Source organism: Hyperolius riggenbachi, chromosome 1 (genome assembly GCF_040937935.1).
Source record: "Hyperolius riggenbachi isolate aHypRig1 chromosome 1, aHypRig1.pri, whole genome shotgun sequence".
NCBI lineage: Eukaryota > Metazoa > Chordata > Amphibia > Anura > Hyperoliidae > Hyperolius > Hyperolius riggenbachi.
Window position 1 is genome coordinate 686,416,695 of NC_090646.1, and position 19,057 is coordinate 686,435,751.

A 19,057-nucleotide genomic window follows, 5' to 3' on the forward strand; every position below is an offset into this window, starting at 1 on the left:
GGAGCAGTGAATGGAGCGCAGCCACGTCTAGGAAGGGGAGCAGTGAATGGAGCGCGGTCACGTCTAGGAAGGGGAGCAGTGAATGAAGCGTGGTCACGTCTAGGAAGGGGAGCAGTGAATGGAGCGCGGTCACGTCTAGGAAGGGGAGCAGTGAATGGAGCGTTGCCACGTCTAGGAAGGGGCGCAGTGAATGGAGCACTGTCACGTCTAGGAAGGGGAGCAGTGAATGGAGCGAGGTCACGTCTAGGAAGGGGAGCAGTGAATGGAGCGAGGTCACGTCTAGGAAGGGGAGCAGTGAATGGAGCGCGGTCACGTCTAGGAAGGGGAGCAGTGAATGGAGCGAGGTCACGTCTAGGAAGGAGAGTAGCGAATAGAGCGCGGTCACGTCTAGGAAGGGGAGCAGTGAATGGAGCACGATCACCTCTAGTAAGGGTAACAGTGAATGGAGCACGGTCACGTCTAGGAAGGAGAGCAGTGAATGGGAGCGGTCACGTCTAGGAAGGGGAGCAGTGAATGGGAGCGGTCACGTCTAGGAAGGGGAGCAGTGAATGGAGCACGGTCACGTCTAGGAAGGGGAGCATGAATGGAGCGCGGTCACGTCTGGGAAGGGGAGCAGTGAATGGAGCGCGGTCACGTCTGGGAAGGGGAGCATTGATTGGAGTGCGGCCACGTCTGGGAAGGGGAGCATGAATGGAGCGCGGTCACGTCTAGGAAGGGGAGCAGTGAATGGGGCGTGGTCACGTCTAGGAAGGGGAGCAGTGAATGGAGCGCGGCCACGTCTAGGAAGGGGAGCAGTGAATGGAGTGCGGCCATGTCTAGAACCGCCGTCAGTTACAGACAAAGCTTTGCTTCATAGCACAGCATTGGTCACTCCAGCTGAAGTTCCTGTCCCGTGATATCTGGGTACATAAGTTATTGATGGGGTCGCTGGGCTCCCCGTCCCCCCAGTTCATGTAGCCGAGGGGTTCACCATCTGTCCAGTACAAGTATCCCCACCATCTATGCCGGCGTAGGCCGATCCACACTCCGTTCCCCGGGACACTGGCATTCCTGATGCTGTTGGCCACAAGATCCTGGGTCCTGCTGTCGGGGATGCTGAAGAGGTTGTTGTAATTACTGCGGCAGTAATGTAGCGCGTCCCACCAGCCGAGGGGTGTGGTCACCACATGGATGTCAGACCAATCACCTATCGGAAGAAGAAAGAAACCAGTCATAAATAATAAAATATGGGTCCCTTAGTGCTACATAGTTACGTGGTAAGTTTGGTTGGAAAAAGACACCCGTCCATCAAGTCCAACCAGGAGAAAAAACTAACAAAAAATTAGGTACTATTCTCTCCTGTGCCCTCACATATCCCAGCTGGGGAACAGGAAAAAAGGGTGCATATGGCTAATGGTCTAAAAGGGCGCTCCATAGATTCCAATAGGCTCCGATGCAAAATATTGGCTATTGCGCACCAAAGAAGAAAATAGGGCACCCGATAAATTGTATCGGGCGCCGGGACTGTGAAATCAAAATGTTTCATTTACAGAATAAGTTTTGTGACACACGTCTTTACAAATTAGTTTTGACTCGCTTTAACTTATTTTATCGTTTTAAAATTCGTTTTTAGAAGTATAATGCGTAAATTATTGTTTTGAAGCTTATTATCTTACAAATATATCTATTTTGTATTAATCTTGTTTCCAGAATTATAATGCATAAATTATAGTTTTGACATTTATTATATTACTAATATATCACTTTTTATATTACCGTTATATTAAGATTTGTAATGCGTATTCTTATTCTATTTATTGTATGATAAATATATCGCTTTTTCTATTTGTGCTATTTGCAGCAAAGTAGAGGGGTGGTTAGGTTTAGGCAACGCCAGGGGGGTCTTAGGTTTAGGCACCACCAGGGTGGTCTTAGGGTTAGGCACCACCAGGGGGGTCTTAGGTTTAGGCACCACCAGGGGGGTCTTAGGTTTAGGCACCACCAGGGGAGTCTTAGGTTTAGGCACCACCAGGAGGGTCTTAGGTTTAGGCACCGCCAGGAGGGTCTTAGGTTTAGGCACCACCAGGGTGGTCTTAGGGTTAGGCACCACCAGGGGGGTCTTAGGTTTAGGCACCACCAGGGGGGTCTTAGGTTTAGGCACCACCAGGGGGGTCTTAGGTTTAGGCACCACCAGGGTGGTCTTAGGTTTAGGCACCACCAGGGGGTTTTAGGATTAGGCACTACCAGGGGGGGTCTTAGGGTTAGGCACCACCAGGGAGGTCTAAGGTTTAGGCACCACCAGGGGGGTCTTAGGGTTAGGCACCACCAGGGGGGTCTTAGGGTTAGGCACCACTAGTGGGGGTCTTAGGGTTAGGCAACACTAGTGGGGGTGTTAGGTTTAGGCACTGCCAGGGGGGTCTTAGGGTTAGGCACCACCAGGAGGGTCTTAGGGTTAGGCACCACCAGGGGGTCTTGGGGTTAGGCACCACCAGGGGGTCTTAGAGTTAGGTACCACCAGGGGGGTCTTAGGTTTAGGCACCACCTGGGAGGAGGGGGGTCTTAGGTTTAGGCACCACCAGGGAGGGTTTAAGGTTAGGGACTAGAGTTACTATGTTTAATGCAAGTGTAAATATTGTTTTATTGTTATAGATGATATTGGACGATTTTATTACCGTCATTTCAACGTTTATAACTTGATCTTAGATTATGATTTAGAAACAATAAAAATATTGTTATGCATAAATAATGTTATACATTGTTATGAAAACATGTCATCTGTATACCGCGCACTTTTTTGCCAAATGCCCTTTTTGCATGTAGGCTCCCAGTTGATCCTGGGTCAAAGTGAAAAGATTCCTTCCGACTCCAGGTGGCAGTCAGATAAATCCCTAGATCAACTCTCCTGGGAATTATCTAATAATTAAAGCTGTGGGTGGCCTTTAATCCAAGGAAAGCATCTAAGCCCTCTTTGAAATGCAGATACAGAGCTTGCCATATTTACTTTCTGTGGTAAAATATTCCACATTTTAACAACTCTTACTGTAAAGATCACCTTCTTAAAGTGTACCAGAGCTGTCCCTGAAGGAAGATTTGATACTCACCCATGGCCTCCTCCAGCAGCATAAGCACGCATGCGCAGAAGACCCCGACCGACGCCACTGAGCCAGTTACCGGGGCTGATTGCGGCTGAACGGCAGACCGCAGGAGGACAGCGAGGGACTCACATGTGCTTATGTTACTGGAGGAAGCCGTGAGTGAGTATCAAATCTTCCTTCAGGGACAGCTCTGGTTTCCTTCACATGGATAGCAAAACCTTTTTTCCTCCACAGGCAGATAATGTCCCTTGTCCTCTGTACAAGCCTAGGGTACATCTGCTACTGCAAATGAGGAATGGGTAACTTTGCAGGCAAAGAAGGGGTTAAATGCAGAGTGATGGTGTCGGCACAGAAGGGGTGTGTGCTGGGTGGCTTATGTGACTGCGCTGGCAGAGATAGAGATAAGTGTTATGTGACTATGTTGGCAGGAAGGAGATAAATGTCATGTAACTAAGCTGGCAGAGAAGGGGATCAGTTTAAGGTGACTGTGCAGAGACAGCGATAAGTGCTTGTGACAGTGCTGGCAGGAGCAATGGGATGTGTTATAGGTGGCTGTGCAAGCAGGAAGGAGTCAGTGCAGGTGGCTGTGCAGGCAGAGACAGTGATGAGTGCAGGTGGCTGTGCTGGCAGACAGACAGGAATAAGTGCTGGTGGCTGTGCAGGCAGAGACAGAGATGAGTGCAGGTGGCTGTGCTGGCAGAGAGAGAGAGAGAGGAGTGCTGGTGGCTGTGCTGGCAGAGACAGAGATGAGTGCAGGTGGCTGTGCTGGCAGAGAGAGAGAGGAGTGCTGGTGGCTGTGCTGGCAGAGACAGAGATGAGTGCAGGTGGCTGTGCTGGCAGAGAGAGAGAGGAGTGCTGGTGGCTGTGCTGGCAGAGACAGAGATGAGTGCAGGTGGCTGTGCAGGCAGAGAGAGGGATAGGTGCTGGTGGCTGTGCAGGCAGAGAGAGGAATAAGTGCTGGTGACTGTGCAGGCATAGAGAGGGATAAGTGCTGGTGGCTCTGCTGGCAGAGACAGAGATGAGTGCAGGTGGCTGTGCTAGCAGAGACAGAGATGAGTGCAGGTGGCTGTGCAGGCAGAGAGAGGGATAAGTGCTGGTGGCTGTGCAGGCAGAGAGAAGGATGAGTGCTGTTGGCTGTGCAGGCAGAGAGAGGGATAAGTGCTGGTGGCCGTGCAGGCAGAGACAGAGATCAGTGCAAGTGGCTGTGCAGGCAGAAACAGAGATGAGTGCAGGTGGCTGTGCTGGCAGAGACAGAGATGAGTGCAGGTTGCTGTGCAGGCAGAGAGAGGGATAAGTGCTGTTGGCTGTGCAGGCAGAGAGAGGGATAAGTGCTGGTGGCTATGTAAGCAGAGACAGAGATCGGTGCAAGTGGCTGTGCTTGCAGAGACAGAGATCAGTGCAGGTGGCTCTGCCGGCAGAGACAGAGATGAGTGCAGGTGGCTGTGCAGGCAGAGAGAGGGATAAGTGCTGGTGGCTGTGCAGGCAGGGAGAGGGATAAGTGCAGGTGGCTGTACAGGCAGAGAAAGGGATAAGTGCTGGTGGCTGTGCAGGCAGAGAGAGGGATAAGTGCTGGTGACATTGCTGGCAGAGAGAGGGATAAGTGCAGGTGGCTGTACAGGCAGAGAAAGGGATAAGGGCTGGTAACTGTGCAGGCATAGAGAGGGATAAGTGCAGGTGGCTGTGCAGGCAGAGACAGAGATGAGTGCAGGTGGCTGAGCAAGCAGAGAGAGGGATAAGTGCTGGTGGCTGTGCAGGCAGGGAGAGGGATAAGTGCTGGTGGCTGTGCAGGCAGAGAGAGGGATAAGTGCTGGTGGCTGTGCAGGCAGAGAGAGGGATAAGTGCTGGTGGCTGTGCAGGCAGAGAGAGGGATAAGTGCTGGTGGCTGTGCAGGCAGAGAGAGGGATAAGTGCTGGTGGCTGTGCAGGCAGAGAGAGAGGGATAAGTGCTGGTGGCTGTGCAGGCAGAGAGAGGGATATGTGCTGGTGGCAGTGCTGGCAGAGAGAGGGATAATTGCTGGTGGCTGTGCAGGCAGAGAGAGGGATACGTGCTGGTGGCTGTGCAGGCAGAGAGAGGGATAAGTGCTGGTGGCTGTGCAGGCAGAGAGAGGGATGAGTGCTGTTGGCTGTGCAGGCAGAGAGAGAGGGAGAATTGCTGGTGGCTGTGCAGGCAGAGAGAGGAATAAGTGCTGGTGGCTCTACAGGCAGAGAGAGGGATAAGTGCTGGTTGCTGTGCTGGCAGAGAGAGGGATACATGCTGGTGGCTGTGCTGGCAGAGAGAGGTATAAGTGCTGGTGGCTGTGCAGGCAGAGAGAGGGATAAGTGCTGTTGGCTGTGCAGGCAGAGAGAGGGATAAGAGGTGGTGGCTGTGCAGGCAGAGAGAGAGGGATAAGAGGTGGTGGCTGTGCAGGCAGAGAGAGGGATAAGTGCAGGTGGCTGTACAGGCAGAGAAAGGGATAAGGGCTGGTAACTGTGCAGGCATAGAGAGGGATAAGTGCAGGTGGCTGTGCAGGCAGAGACAGAGATGAGTGCAGGTGGCTGAGCAAGCAGAGAGAGGGATAAGTGCTGGTGGCTGTGCAGGCAGGGAGAGGGATAAGTGCTGGTGGCTGTGCAGGCAGAGAGAGGGATAAGTGCTGGTGGCTGTGCAGGCAGAGAGAGGGATAAGTGCTGGTGGCTGTGCAGGCAGAGAGAGGGATAAGTGCTGGTGGCTGTGCAGGCAGAGAGAGGGATAAGTGCTGGTGGCTGTGCAGGCAGAGAGAGAGGGATAAGTGCTGGTGGCTGTGCAGGCAGAGAGAGGGATATGTGCTGGTGGCAGTGCTGGCAGAGAGAGGGATAATTGCTGGTGGATGTGCAGGCAGAGAGAGGGATACGTGCTGGTGGCTGTGCAGGCAGAGAGAGGGATAAGTGCTGGTGGCTGTGCAGGCAGAGAGAGGGATGAGTGCTGTTGGCTGTGCAGGCAGAGAGAGAGGGAGAATTGCTGGTGGCTGTGCAGGCAGAGAGAGGAATAAGTGCTGGTGGCTCTACAGGCAGAGAGAGGGATAAGTGCTGGTTGCTGTGCTGGCAGAGAGAGGGATACATGCTGGTGGCTGTGCTGGCAGAGAGAGGTATAAGTGCTGGTGGCTGTGCAGGCAGAGAGAGGGATAAGTGCTGTTGGCTGTGCAGGCAGAGAGAGGGATAAGAGGTGGTGGCTGTGCAGGCAGAGAGAGAGGGATAAGTGCTGGTGGCTGTGCAGGCAGAGAGAGGGATGAGTGCTGGTGGCTGTGCAGGCAGAGAGAGGGATAAGTGCTGGTGGCTGTGCAGGCAGAGAGAGGGATAAGTGCGGATGGCTGTGCAGGCAGAGAGAGGGATAAGTGCTGGGGGCTGTGCAGGCAGACAGAGGGATAAGTGCAGGTGGCTATGCAGGCAGAGAGAGGGATAAGTGCTGGTGGCTGTGCAGGCAGAGAGAGGGATAAGTGCTGGGGGCTGTGCAGGCAGAGAGAGGGATATGTGCTGGTGGCTGTGCAGGCAGAGAAAGGGATAAGTGCTGGTGGCTGTGCAGGCAGAGAGAGGGATAAGTGCTGGTGGCTATGCAGGCAGAGAGGGGGATAAGTGCTGGTGGCTTTGCAGGCAGAGAGAGAGAGATAAGTGCGGATGGCTGTGCAGGCAGAGAGAGGGATAAGTACTGGTGGCTGTGCAGGCAGAGAGAGGGATAAGAGGTGGTGGCTGTGCAGGCAGAGAGAGGGATAAGTGCTGGTGGCTGTGCAGGCAGAGAGAGGGATAAGTGCTGGTGGCTGTGCAGGCAGAGAGAGGGATAAGTGCTGGTGGCTGTGCAGGCAGAGAGAGGGATGAGTGCTGTTGGCTGTGCAGGCAGAGAGAGAGGGATAATTGCTGGTGGCTGTGCAGGCAAAGAGAGGAATAAGTGCTGGTGGCTCTACAGGCATAGAGAGGGATAAGTGCTGTTGGCTGTGCAGGCAGAGAGAGGGATAAGAGGTGGTGGCTGTGCAGGCAGAGAGAGAGGGATAAGTGCTGGTGGCTGTGCAGGCAGAGAGAGGGATGAGTGCTGGTGGCTGTGCAGGCAGAGAGAGGGATAAGTGCTGGTGGCTGTGCAGGCAGAGAGAGGGATAAGTGCTGGTGGCTGTGCAGGCAGAGAGAGAGGGATAAGTGCTGGTGGCTGTGCAGGCAGAGAGAGGGATGAGTTCTGGTGGCTGTGCAGGCAGAGAGAGGGATAAGTGCTGGTGGCTGTGCAGGCAGAGAGAGGGATAAGTGCTGGTGGCTGTGCAGGTAGAGAGAGGGATAAATGCTGGTGGCTGTGCAGGCAGAGAGAGGGATAAGTGCTGGTGGCTGTGCAGGCAGAGAGAGGGATAAGTGCGGATGGCTGTGCAGGCAGAGAGAGGGATATGTACTGGAGGCTGTGCAGGCAGAGAGAGGGATAAGTGCAGGTGGCTGTGCAGGCAGAGAGAGGGATAAGTGCTGGTGGCTGTGCAGGCAGAGAGAGGGATAAGTGCTGGGGGCTGTGCAGGCAGACAGAGGGATAAGTGCTGGGGGCTGTGCAGGCAGAGAGAGGGATATGTGCTGGTGGCTGTGCAGGCAGAGAAAGGGATAAGTGCTGGTGGCTGTGCAGGCAGAGAGAGGGATAAGTGCTGGTGGCTGTGCAGGCAGAGAGAGAGATAAGTGCGGATGGCTGTGCAGGCAGAGAGAGGGATAAGTACTGGTGGCTGTGCAGGCAGAGAGAGGGATAAGTGCAGGTGGCTGTGCAGGCAGAGAGAGGGATAAGTGCTGGTGACTGTGCAGGCAGAGAGAGGGATAAGAGGTGGTGGCTGTGCAGGCAGAGAGAGAGGAATAAATGCAGGTGGCTATGCAGGCAGAGAGAGGGATAAGTGCAGGTGGCTGTGCAGGCAGAGAGAGGGATAAGTGCTGGTGGCTATGCAGGCAGAGAGAGGGATAAGAGGTGGTGGCTGTGCAGGCAGAGAGAGGGATAAGTGCTGGTGGCTGAGGAGGCAGAGAGAGGGATAAGTGCTGGTGACATTGCTGGCAGAGAGAGGGATAAGTGCTGGTGGCTGTGCAGGCAGAGAGAGGGATAAGTGCTGGTGGCTATGCAGGCAGAGAGAGGGATAAGTGCTGGTGGCTGTGCAGGCAGAGAGAGGGATAAGTGCTGGTGGCTGTGCAGGCAGAGAGAGGGATAAGTGCTGGTGGCTATGCAGGCAGAGAGAGGGATAAGTGCTGGTGGCTATGCAGGCAGAGAGAGGGATAGGTGCTGGTGGCTGTGCAGGCAGAGAGAGGGATAAGTGCTGGTGGCTGTGCAGGCAGAGAGAGGGATAAGTGCTGGTGGCTGAGCAGGCAGAGAGAGGGATAAGTGCTGGTGGCTGTGCAGGCAGAGAGAGGGATATGTGCTGGTGACATTGCTGGCAGAGAGAGGGATAAGTGCTGGTGGCTGTGCAGGCAGAGAGAGGGATAAGTGCTGGTGGCTATGCAGGCAGAGAGAGGGATATGTGCTGGTGACATTGCTGGCAGAGAGAGGGATAAGTGCTGGTGGCTGTGCAGGCAGAGAGAGGGATAAGTGCTGGTGGCTGTGCAGGCAGAGAGAGGGATGAGTGCTGGTGGCTGTGCAGGCAGAGAGAGGGATAAGTGCTGGTGGCTATGCAGGCAGAGAGGGGGATAAGTGCTGGTGGCTTTGCAGGCAGAGAGAGAGAGATAAGTGCGGATGGCTGTGCAGGCAGAGAGAGGGATAAGTACTGGTGGCTGTGCAGGCAGAGAGAGGGATAAGAGGTGGTGGCTGTGCAGGCAGAGAGAGGGATAAGTGCTGGTGGCTGTGCAGGCAGAGAGAGGGATAAGTGCTGGTGGCTGTGCAGGCAGAGAGAGGGATAAGTGCTGGTGGCTGTGCAGGCAGAGAGAGGGATGAGTGCTGTTGGCTGTGCAGGCAGAGAGAGAGGGATAATTGCTGGTGGCTGTGCAGGCAAAGAGAGGAATAAGTGCTGGTGGCTCTACAGGCATAGAGAGGGATAAGTGCTGTTGGCTGTGCAGGCAGAGAGAGGGATAAGAGGTGGTGGCTGTGCAGGCAGAGAGAGAGGGATAAGTGCTGGTGGCTGTGCAGGCAGAGAGAGGGATGAGTGCTGGTGGCTGTGCAGGCAGAGAGAGGGATAAGTGCTGGTGGCTGTGCAGGCAGAGAGAGGGATAAGTGCTGGTGGCTGTGCAGGCAGAGAGAGAGGGATAAGTGCTGGTGGCTGTGCAGGCAGAGAGAGGGATGAGTTCTGGTGGCTGTGCAGGCAGAGAGAGGGATAAGTGCTGGTGGCTGTGCAGGCAGAGAGAGGGATAAGTGCTGGTGGCTGTGCAGGTAGAGAGAGGGATAAATGCTGGTGGCTGTGCAGGCAGAGAGAGGGATAAGTGCTGGTGGCTGTGCAGGCAGAGAGAGGGATAAGTGCGGATGGCTGTGCAGGCAGAGAGAGGGATATGTACTGGTGGCTGTGCAGGCAGAGAGAGGGATAAGTGCAGGTGGCTGTGCAGGCAGAGAGAGGGATAAGTGCTGGTGGCTGTGCAGGCAGAGAGAGGGATAAGTGCTGGGGGCTGTGCAGGCAGACAGAGGGATAAGTGCTGGGGGCTGTGCAGGCAGAGAGAGGGATATGTGCTGGTGGCTGTGCAGGCAGAGAAAGGGATAAGTGCTGGTGGCTGTGCAGGCAGAGAGAGGGATAAGTGCTGGTGGCTGTGCAGGCAGAGAGAGAGATAAGTGCGGATGGCTGTGCAGGCAGAGAGAGGGATAAGTACTGGTGGCTGTGCAGGCAGAGAGAGGGATAAGTGCAGGTGGCTGTGCAGGCAGAGAGAGGGATAAGTGCTGGTGACTGTGCAGGCAGAGAGAGGGATAAGAGGTGGTGGCTGTGCAGGCAGAGAGAGAGGAATAAATGCAGGTGGCTATGCAGGCAGAGAGAGGGATAAGTGCAGGTGGCTGTGCAGGCAGAGAGAGGGATAAGTGCTGGTGGCTATGCAGGCAGAGAGAGGGATAAGAGGTGGTGGCTGTGCAGGCAGAGAGAGGGATAAGTGCTGGTGGCTGAGGAGGCAGAGAGAGGGATAAGTGCTGGTGACATTGCTGGCAGAGAGAGGGATAAGTGCTGGTGGCTGTGCAGGCAGAGAGAGGGATAAGTGCTGGTGGCTATGCAGGCAGAGAGAGGGATAAGTGCTGGTGGCTGTGCAGGCAGAGAGAGGGATAAGTGCTGGTGGCTGTGCAGGCAGAGAGAGGGATAAGTGCTGGTGGCTATGCAGGCAGAGAGAGGGATAAGTGCTGGTGGCTATGCAGGCAGAGAGAGGGATAGGTGCTGGTGGCTGTGCAGGCAGAGAGAGGGATAAGTGCTGGTGGCTGTGCAGGCAGAGAGAGGGATAAGTGCTGGTGGCTGAGCAGGCAGAGAGAGGGATAAGTGCTGGTGGCTGTGCAGGCAGAGAGAGGGATATGTGCTGGTGACATTGCTGGCAGAGAGAGGGATAAGTGCTGGTGGCTGTGCAGGCAGAGAGAGGGATAAGTGCTGGTGGCTATGCAGGCAGAGAGAGGGATAAGTGCTAGTGGCTGTGCAGGCAGAGAGAAGGGTAAGTACTGGTGGCTGTGCAGGCAGAGAGAGTGGTAAGTACTGGTGGCTGTGCAGGCAGAAAGAGGGATACGTGATTGTGATTGTGCAGGCAGAGAGAGGGATATGTGCTGGTGGCTGTGCAGGCAGAGAGAGGGATATGTGCTGGTGGCTGTGCAGGCAGAGAGATGGATAAGTGCTGGTGGCTGTGCAGGCAGAGAGGGGGATAAGTGCTTCTGGCTGTGCAGGCAGAGAGAGGGATAAGAGGTGGTGGCTGTGCAGGCAGAGAGAGGGATAAGTGCTGGTGGCTGTGCAGGCAGAGAGAGGGATAAGTGCTGGTGGCTGTGCAGGCAGAGAGAGGGATGAGTGCTGGTGGCTGTGCAGGCAGATAGGGGGATAAGTGCTTCTGGCTGTGCAGGCAGAGAGAGGGATAAGAGGTGGTGGCTGTGCAGGCAGAGAGAGGGATAAGTGCTGCTGGCTGTGCAGGCAGAGAGAGGGATAAGAGGTGGGGGCTGTGCAGGCAGAGAGAGGGGTAAGTACTGGTGGCTGTGCAGGCAGATAGAGGGATAAGTGCTGGTGGCTGTGCAGGCAGAGAGAGGGATAAGTGCTGGTGGCTGTGCAGGCAGAGAGAGGGATATGTGCTGGTGGCTGTGCAGGCAGAGAGACGGGTAAGTACTGGTGGCTGTGCAGGCAGAGAGAGGGATAAGTGCTGGTGGCTGTGCAGGCAGAGAGAGGGATATGTGCTGGCGATTGTGCAGGCAGAGAGAGGGGTAAGTACTGGTGGCTGTGCAGGCAGAGAGAGGCGTAAGTACTGGTGGCTGTGCAGGCAGAGAGAGGGATAAGTGCTGGTGGCTGTGCTGGCAGAGAGAGGGATAAGTGCTGGTGGCTATGCAGGCAGAGAGAGGGATATGTGCTGGTGGCTGTGCAGGCAGAGAGAGGGATAAGTGCTGGTGGCTGTGCAGGCAGAGAGAGGGATATGTGCTGGTGGCTGTGCAGGCAGAGAGAGGGATATGTGCTGGTGGCTGTGCAGGCAGAGAGAGGGATAAGTGCTGTTGGCTGTGCAGGCAGAGAGAGGGATAAGAGGTGGTGGCTGTGCAGGCAGAGAGAGAGGGATAAGTGCTGGTGGCTGTGCAGGCAGAGAGAGGGATGAGTGCTGGTGGCTGTGCAGGCAGAGAGAGGGATAAGTGCTGGTGGCTGTGCAGGCAGAGAGAGGGATAAGTGCTGCTGGCTGTGCAGGCAGAGAGAGAGGGATAAGTGCTGGTGGCTGTGCAGGCAGAGAGAGGGATAAGTGCTGGTGGCTGTGCAGGCAGAGAGAGGGATAAGTGCTGGCGATTGTGCAGGTAGAGACAGAGATGAGTGCTGGTGGTTGTGCAGGCAGAGAGAGGGATAAGTGCTGGTGGCTGTGCAGGCAGAGAGAGGGATAAGTGCTAGTGGCTGTGCAGGCAGAGAGAGAGGGATAAGTGCTGGTGGTTGTGCAGGCAGAGAGGGATAAGTGCTGGTGGCTGTGCAGGCAGAGAGAGGGATAAGTGCTGGCGATTGTGCAGGCAGAGACAGAGATGAGTGCTGGTGGTTGTGCAGGCAGAGCAGAATGGGATGAGTTATAGGTGGCTCTGCTGGCTGGAAGGTGTAAGCACTGAGCTGACATTAGATGCTGTAAAGAGGGCTAAGGCTGTGTTACCAATAAATCCCCTGCCACCAAGCATCAATATAATGTGTGGATACGAGAGCCTATCTCCATTTTAATCCGTCATTAAGGGGGAGGGGAAGGGGAGTGGCACATGAACCACCACCCATTCCAGGTATCACTTCAAATGACTGAAACTCCTTCTAGATATCACCAGGGCGAGATTCCTGGAAATGCCACAATGGTCTTGGGTGCTGAAAATGCAGAAGGGCGGCAGAACTTAATAGAAATAAGAGGCCACATGTCAAAGTAAATCATTCATTCTGGTCTGAAGCTACCCTGCTTTGCTTTGCACAGCCTGAATTCCAGAGCTCTGTGCATCTCCTCTACTTCCTGGTGTGTGATGAGACAGTGCTATCTCCTGTGCTGCACACACAGCCTGAATTCCAGAGCTCCATGCATCTTCCCTACTTCCGGGTGTGTGATGAGACAGTGCTATCTCCTGTGCTGCACAGACAGCCTGAATCTCAGAGCTCCGTGCATCTTCCTTACTTCCTGGTGTGAGATGAGACAGTGCTATCTCCTGTGCTGCACACACAGCCTAAATCCCAGAACTCCGTGCATCTTCCTTACTTCCTGGTGTGTGATGAGACAGTGCTATCTCCTGTGCTGCACACACAGCCTAAATCCCAGAGCTCTGTGCATCTTCCCTACTTCCTGGTGTGAGATGAGACAGTGCTATCTCCTGTGCTGCACACACAGCCTGAATTCCAGAGCTCCGTGCATCTTCCCTACTTCCGGGTGTGCAATGAGACAGTGCTATCTCCTGTGCTGCACAGACAGCCTTAATCCCAGAGCTCCGTGCATCTTCCCTACTTCCTGGTGTGAGATGAGACAGTGCTATCTCCTGTGCTGCACACACAGCCTGAATTCCGGAGCTCTGTGCATCTTCCTTACTTCCTGGTGTGTGATGAGACAGCGCTATCTCCTGTGCTGCACACACAGCCTGAATTCCGGAGCTCTGTGCATCTTCCTTACTTCCTGGTGTGTGATGAGACAGCGCTATCTCCTGTGCTGCACACACAGCCTGAATCCCAGAGCTCCGTGCATCTTCCCTACTTCCGGGTGTGTGATGAGACAGTGCTATCTCCTGTGCTGCACACACAGCCTGAATTCCAGAGCTCTGTGCATCTTCCCTACTTCCTGGTGTGTGATGAGACAGTGCTATCTCCTGTGCTGCACAGACAGCCTTAATCCCAGAGCTCCGTGCATCTTCCTTACTTCCTGGTGTGTGATGAGACAGTGCTATCTCCTGTGCTGCACACACAGCCTAAATCCCAGAGCTCCGTGCATCTTCCCTACTTCCTGGTGTGTGATGAGACAGTGCTATCTCCTGTGCGGCACACACAGCCTGAATTCCAGAGCTCCGTGCATCTTCCTTACTTCCTGGTGTGTGATGAGACATTGCTATCTCCTGTGCTGCGCACACAGCCTGAATTCCGGAGCTCTGTGCATCTTCCTTACTTCCTGGTGTGTGATGAGACAGCGCTATCTCCTGTGCTGCACACACAGCCTGAATCCCAGAGCTCCGTGCATCTTCCGTACTTCCTGGTGTGTGATGAGACACTGCTATCTCCTGTGCTGCACAGACAGCCTGAATCCCAGAGCTCCGTGCATCTTCCCTACTTCCTGGTGTGTGATGAGACAGTGCTATCTCCTGTGCTGCACACACAGCCTGAATCCCAGAGCTCTGTGCATCTTCCCTACTTCCTGGTGTGTGAGACAGTGCTATCTCCTGTGCTGCACACACAGCCTGAATCCCAGAGCTCTGTGCATCTTCCCTACTTCCTGGTGTATGAGACAGTGCTATCTCCTGTGCTGCACACACAGCCTGAATCCCAGAGCTCCGTGCATCTTCCCTACTTCCTGGTGTGTGATGAGACACTGCTATCTCCTGTGCTGCACAGACAGCCTGAATCCCAGAGCTCCGTGCATCTTCCCTACTTCCTGGTGTGTGATGAGACAGTGCTATCTCCTGTGCTGCACACACAGCCTGAATCCCAGAGCTCCATGCATCTTCCCTACTTCCTGGTGTGTGAGACAGTGCTATCTCCTGTGCTGCACACACAGCCTGAATCCCAGAGCTCTGTGCATCTTCCCTACTTCCTGGTGTGTGAGACAGTGCTATCTCCTGTGCTGCACACACAGCCTGAATCCCAGAGCTCTGTGCATCTTCCCTACTTCCTGGTGTGTGATGAGACAGTGCTATCTCCCGTGCTGCACACACAGCCTGAATACCAGAGCTCCGTGCATCTTCCTTACTTCCTGGTGTGCGATGAGACAGTGCTATCTCCTGTGCTGCACACACAGCCTGAATCCCAGAGCTCCATGGATCTTCCTTACTTCCTGGTGTGTGATGAGGCAGTGCTATCTCATGTGCTGCACACACAGCCTGAATTCCAGAGCTCCATGCATCTTCCCTACTTCCTGGTGTGTGATGAGACAGTGCTATCTCCTGTGCTGCACACACAGCCTGAATCCCAGAGCTCCGTGCATCTTCCCTACTTCCTGGTGTGTGATGAGACAGTGCTATCTCCTGTGCGGCACACACAGCCTGAATTCCAGAGCTCCGTGCATCTTCCTTACTTCCTGGTGTGTGATGAGACAGTGCTATCTCCTGTGCTGCACACACAGCCTGAATTCCAGAGCTCCGTGCATCTTCCCTACTTCCTGGTGTGTGATGAGACAGTGCTATCTCCTGTGCTGCACACACAGCCTGAATCCCAGAGCTCTGTGCGTCTTCCCTACTTCCTGGTGTGTGATGAGACAGTGCTATCTCCTGTGCTGCACACACAGCCTGAATACCAGAGCTCCGTGCATCTTCCCTACTTCCTGGTGTGTGATGAGACAGTGCTATCTCCTGTGCTGCACACAAGCCTGAATCCCAGAGCTCTGTGGATCTTCCCTACTTCCTGGTGTGTGAGACAGTGCTATCTCCTGTGCTGCACACACAGCCTGAATCCCAGAGCTCTGTGCATCTTCCCTACTTCCTGGTGTATGAGACAGTGCTATCTCCTGTGCTGCACACACAGCCTGAATCCCAGAGCTCTGTGCATCTTCCCTACTTCCTGGTGTGTGATGAGACAGTGCTATCTCCTGTGCTGCACACACAGCCTGAATCCCAGAGCTCCATGGATCTTCCTTACTTCCTGGTGTGTGATGAGACAGCGCTATCTCCTGTGCTGCACACACAGCCTGAATTCCAGAGCTCCGTGCATCTTCCCTATTTCCTGGTGTGTGATGAGACAGTGCTATCTCCTGTGCTGCACACACAGCCTGAATCCCAGAGCTCTGTGTGTCTTCCCTACTTCCTGGTGTGTGATGATACAGTACTATCTCCTGTGCTGCACACACAGCCTGAATCCCAGAGCTCCACACATCTTCCCTACTTCCTGGTGTGTGATGAGACAGTCACAGCTTGCTCTGCTGCACCTGCTGTGTCCTGATGATCCCGGGACATATAAGCTTCAGTGATTACTACTACCACTGTGCCAGGGTTAAAGACACTCTTGGATAAAAAGTTTTCCTGCACAGCACACATTCATGGGAATATCTGCTCTTTACAACTCCAGCTGTCAGACAGTGTAGCTGGTCAGCCGCCCTTTATTTTTTCTCCCCTCTGGACTCCTAAATCTTAAAGGACTTCCGAGGTGAATATGGAAATCTATTTTTACTCACCTGGGGTTTCTTCCAGCCCCTCGCAGCAGTCTAAGTCCCTCGCCGCAGCCCCGCTGCTCCTCAGTGTCCCTGCTGGCCGTCCATCATGATTATGTCCCGCCGGCGGGGTCGGCGCTTCTGCACTTGCGCCAGAAGACGTGGACATGTGGGCACGAGTCTCTGCACAAGCGCAGAAGAGTCCACCCCGGCAGAGGGTCGGGATCACTACAGGCGGCCAGCGGGGACACCGAGGAGGACCGGGGCTGCGGCGAGAGACAGAGACTGCTGCTCGGGGCTGGAAGATTTTCATATTCACCTTGGAAGTCCTTTAAGATCTAGGAGTTTTTACCCCTAGAGGAACTTATGGCAGCATGAGCATCCTCTATCTTAACCCCTTGCTCGCTGATTTTATAGGTAAAGTGCACCATGTTAGCCATCACATCAGTAGAAGAATCAATAAAATAATTCAATCTAATGTCTGGTACACACCATGCAATTTCCCAGATTTAGATTTCAGTTTGAAAGATCAGGAGAAAAAAAACTAAAACTTTTTGAAAATTATTGATTTGACAAGTTGCTCTCTATGGGAAATTGCATTGTGGGTAGCAGGCATAAAACAGGCTGCAAACCTGTGATCGCTAGTCAGGGTGTTGGACAGAAAGATAGTGGGGTGGGGGGGGGGTGTTGGTGCAGTGGGCCTTGGGCGCTGGAAGGTAAATTTGGCCATAATCCGCCTGGAACTTTGGGGGTCTCATGAATATAAAGGTGGGTTTTGGGGGGTGTTGTTCCACATTTGCATTAGCGGGGGAAATCTTAGTCTGACTGGGACACAGGAAATGTACTGTAGATTTCCTTGATGAAAGTCCCAATGCCACTATGCAGGGCTCTCGGCACAGCTGTGGGTAATGGGGCGCTGTACCCCAATAAGTGGTCATAGCTCTTCACTGGACAGCCGATGCATGAATGTGCATATAGAGGCTTTCCCAAACAAGCACCACCAGACTCTGGTTCTTCTGGTGGTACGGGAGCCCCTAGAGACAAAATGATGACTGTCACCATGCAAATACAGCCCTTCCATACTATCCAGCACACGGTGACCTTCTCAGGACTAGAAGCAAAGCTACAACATGACAATAAGGGTACGTTTCCACTTGTGGGGTGCGATTTAGACGGGAAAATCGCGGCAACTAATCCGCATGCAATTGCGGTTTCGTTGCCGTTTCTCTGCGGATTTTCACGCGGGATCGCTCACGGATTTGACAACACGATTTTAACCATGTCAATGCCGGCAAGCATTGACATAGGTTTTTAAGTGAAAACGCATGCGGAAACGCCAGGAAAACCGCAAGACTAAAACGCTTGCGGTTTTCCTATTTAGTTACATTACTGACGAATCAAGTGCGGGTGTGCAGCGTGCGAATTCTGAAGGTTCTGCCGTGCAGATTTTTTCTGCACGACAAACCGCACAGAATCCCGCACAAGTGGAAACGATCCCATTATTTGTAATGGGTTATGCGACTCTACATGCAGAGAACGCATGCAGATTCGCTGTAGTGGAAACGGGCCCTTAATGTTATTTACTTTCACAGGCTGTGGAGGTAGAGGAGACCACATTGGCAGTTGTCTTCATAGCGATGGTCATGGTAGTAGTGAAATTGTTTTTAGCTATTCCTGTGGTGGTGGAAGTCTTTGTAGCTAACCCTGTGGTGGTGGAAGTCTTTGTAGCTAACCCTGTGGTGGTGGAAGTCTTTGTAGCTAACCCTGTGGTGGTGGAAGTCTTTGTAGCTAACACTGTGGTGGCAGTAGTGTTTGAAAAGGTAGTGGCTATTCCTGGGGTGGTGGCAGTGAAAGTAGTTGTAGCTAGTCCTGTGATGGTAGTGGTAGAAGAGATTGTGGCTATTGGGAGGGTGGTGGTGGAAGAGGTTGTGGTTATTCCGGGGGTGGTGGTGGAAGAGGTTGTGGCTATTCCTGGTGTTGTGGTGGTGGAAGAGGTTGTGGCTAATCCTGGGGTGGTGATGGTAGTGGTGGAAGAGGTTGTGGCTAATCCTGGGGTGGTGATGGTAGTGGTGGAAGAGGTTGTGGCTATTCCTGGGGTGGTGGTGGTAGTGGTGGAAGAGGTTGTGGCTATTCCTGGGGTGGTGGTCGTGGTGGTGGAAGAGGTTGTGGCTATTCCTGGGGTGGTTGTGGCGTTAGTACTGGTAGAAGCAGTTGTGGCTATTCCTGGGGTGGTGGTGGTCGTGGAAGTAGATGCAGCAGTGCTGGTGGCAGCTGTGGTCATTTCCTGTAGAGGGTCCTGGCAGGAACAGTCTGAGCTTCCACCAAAGAAGTTGAATGAAGAGGAACTCTCCCCAACAGAGGCGCCAGAGGAGGAGACGTTGCCTGTGAGGAGCAGAGTAACACTTATCAATGCAATATCATCATTATTATATTCATACAAGAGTACTTTATAATCAGATACGGACCCAACAGTAATCTCAGATCTGCACATAACCTTATTTTATCCTTCTGAAGAATCACCTCCTCACATTCACGTATACAAGATTTCTTTTGGGGGGGGGGGGGGGGCAGCAGGGAGCGCAGTGCATAAGGGGAGAGCAATGGCTACCCACAGCGGTGGGAGGGAGGCTACTCCCCCCTCACCTCAAGCTCACCCCTTAGCGCTCCCCCCCCCCCCCAGTACTGATCAGTGGCAGCAGCAGCGGGCAGGAACACGGAATGCGTACATACCTCCATACATTCCACCGCAGGAGGTTCCTCTCTCTAAGCATCTGACGGTACTTCCTGTTTATCAGGAAGTAGCGTGAGGCACTTACAGAGACCGGACCTCCAGTGGTGGAACGCATGGAGGTATGTCCGCATTTCGTGTTCCTGCCCGCTGCTGCTGCCACTGATCAGTGCTGGAGGGAGGAGCGCAGAGTGGCTACCCATACCTGGGCATACTGGGGGCACCTATACCTAGCTATACTGGGGGCACCTATACCTGGCTATACTGAGGACACCTATACCTGGTTATACTGGGGGCACCTATACCTGGCTATACTGAGGGCACCTATACCTGGCTATACTGAGGGCACCTATACCTAGCTATACTGAGGGCACCTATACCTGGCTATACTGGGG

At 53.8% G+C, this 19,057-nt stretch overlaps 1 protein-coding gene across 1 annotated transcript; it reads right to left on the reverse strand.

Annotated features, from left to right (window-relative positions):
• Positions 1-827: 827 nt before the first annotated feature.
• Positions 828-17,579, reverse strand: LOC137544644 (lithostathine-1-beta-like). The gene is made up of 2 exons (XM_068265743.1): positions 17,519-17,579; positions 828-1,186 (listed from the first exon to the last, which is right to left on the reverse strand). The coding sequence occupies exons 1-2, from the start codon at positions 17,577-17,579 to the stop codon at positions 828-830; spliced, it is 420 nt and encodes a 139-aa protein (XP_068121844.1).
• Positions 17,580-19,057: the final 1,478 nt, after the last annotated feature.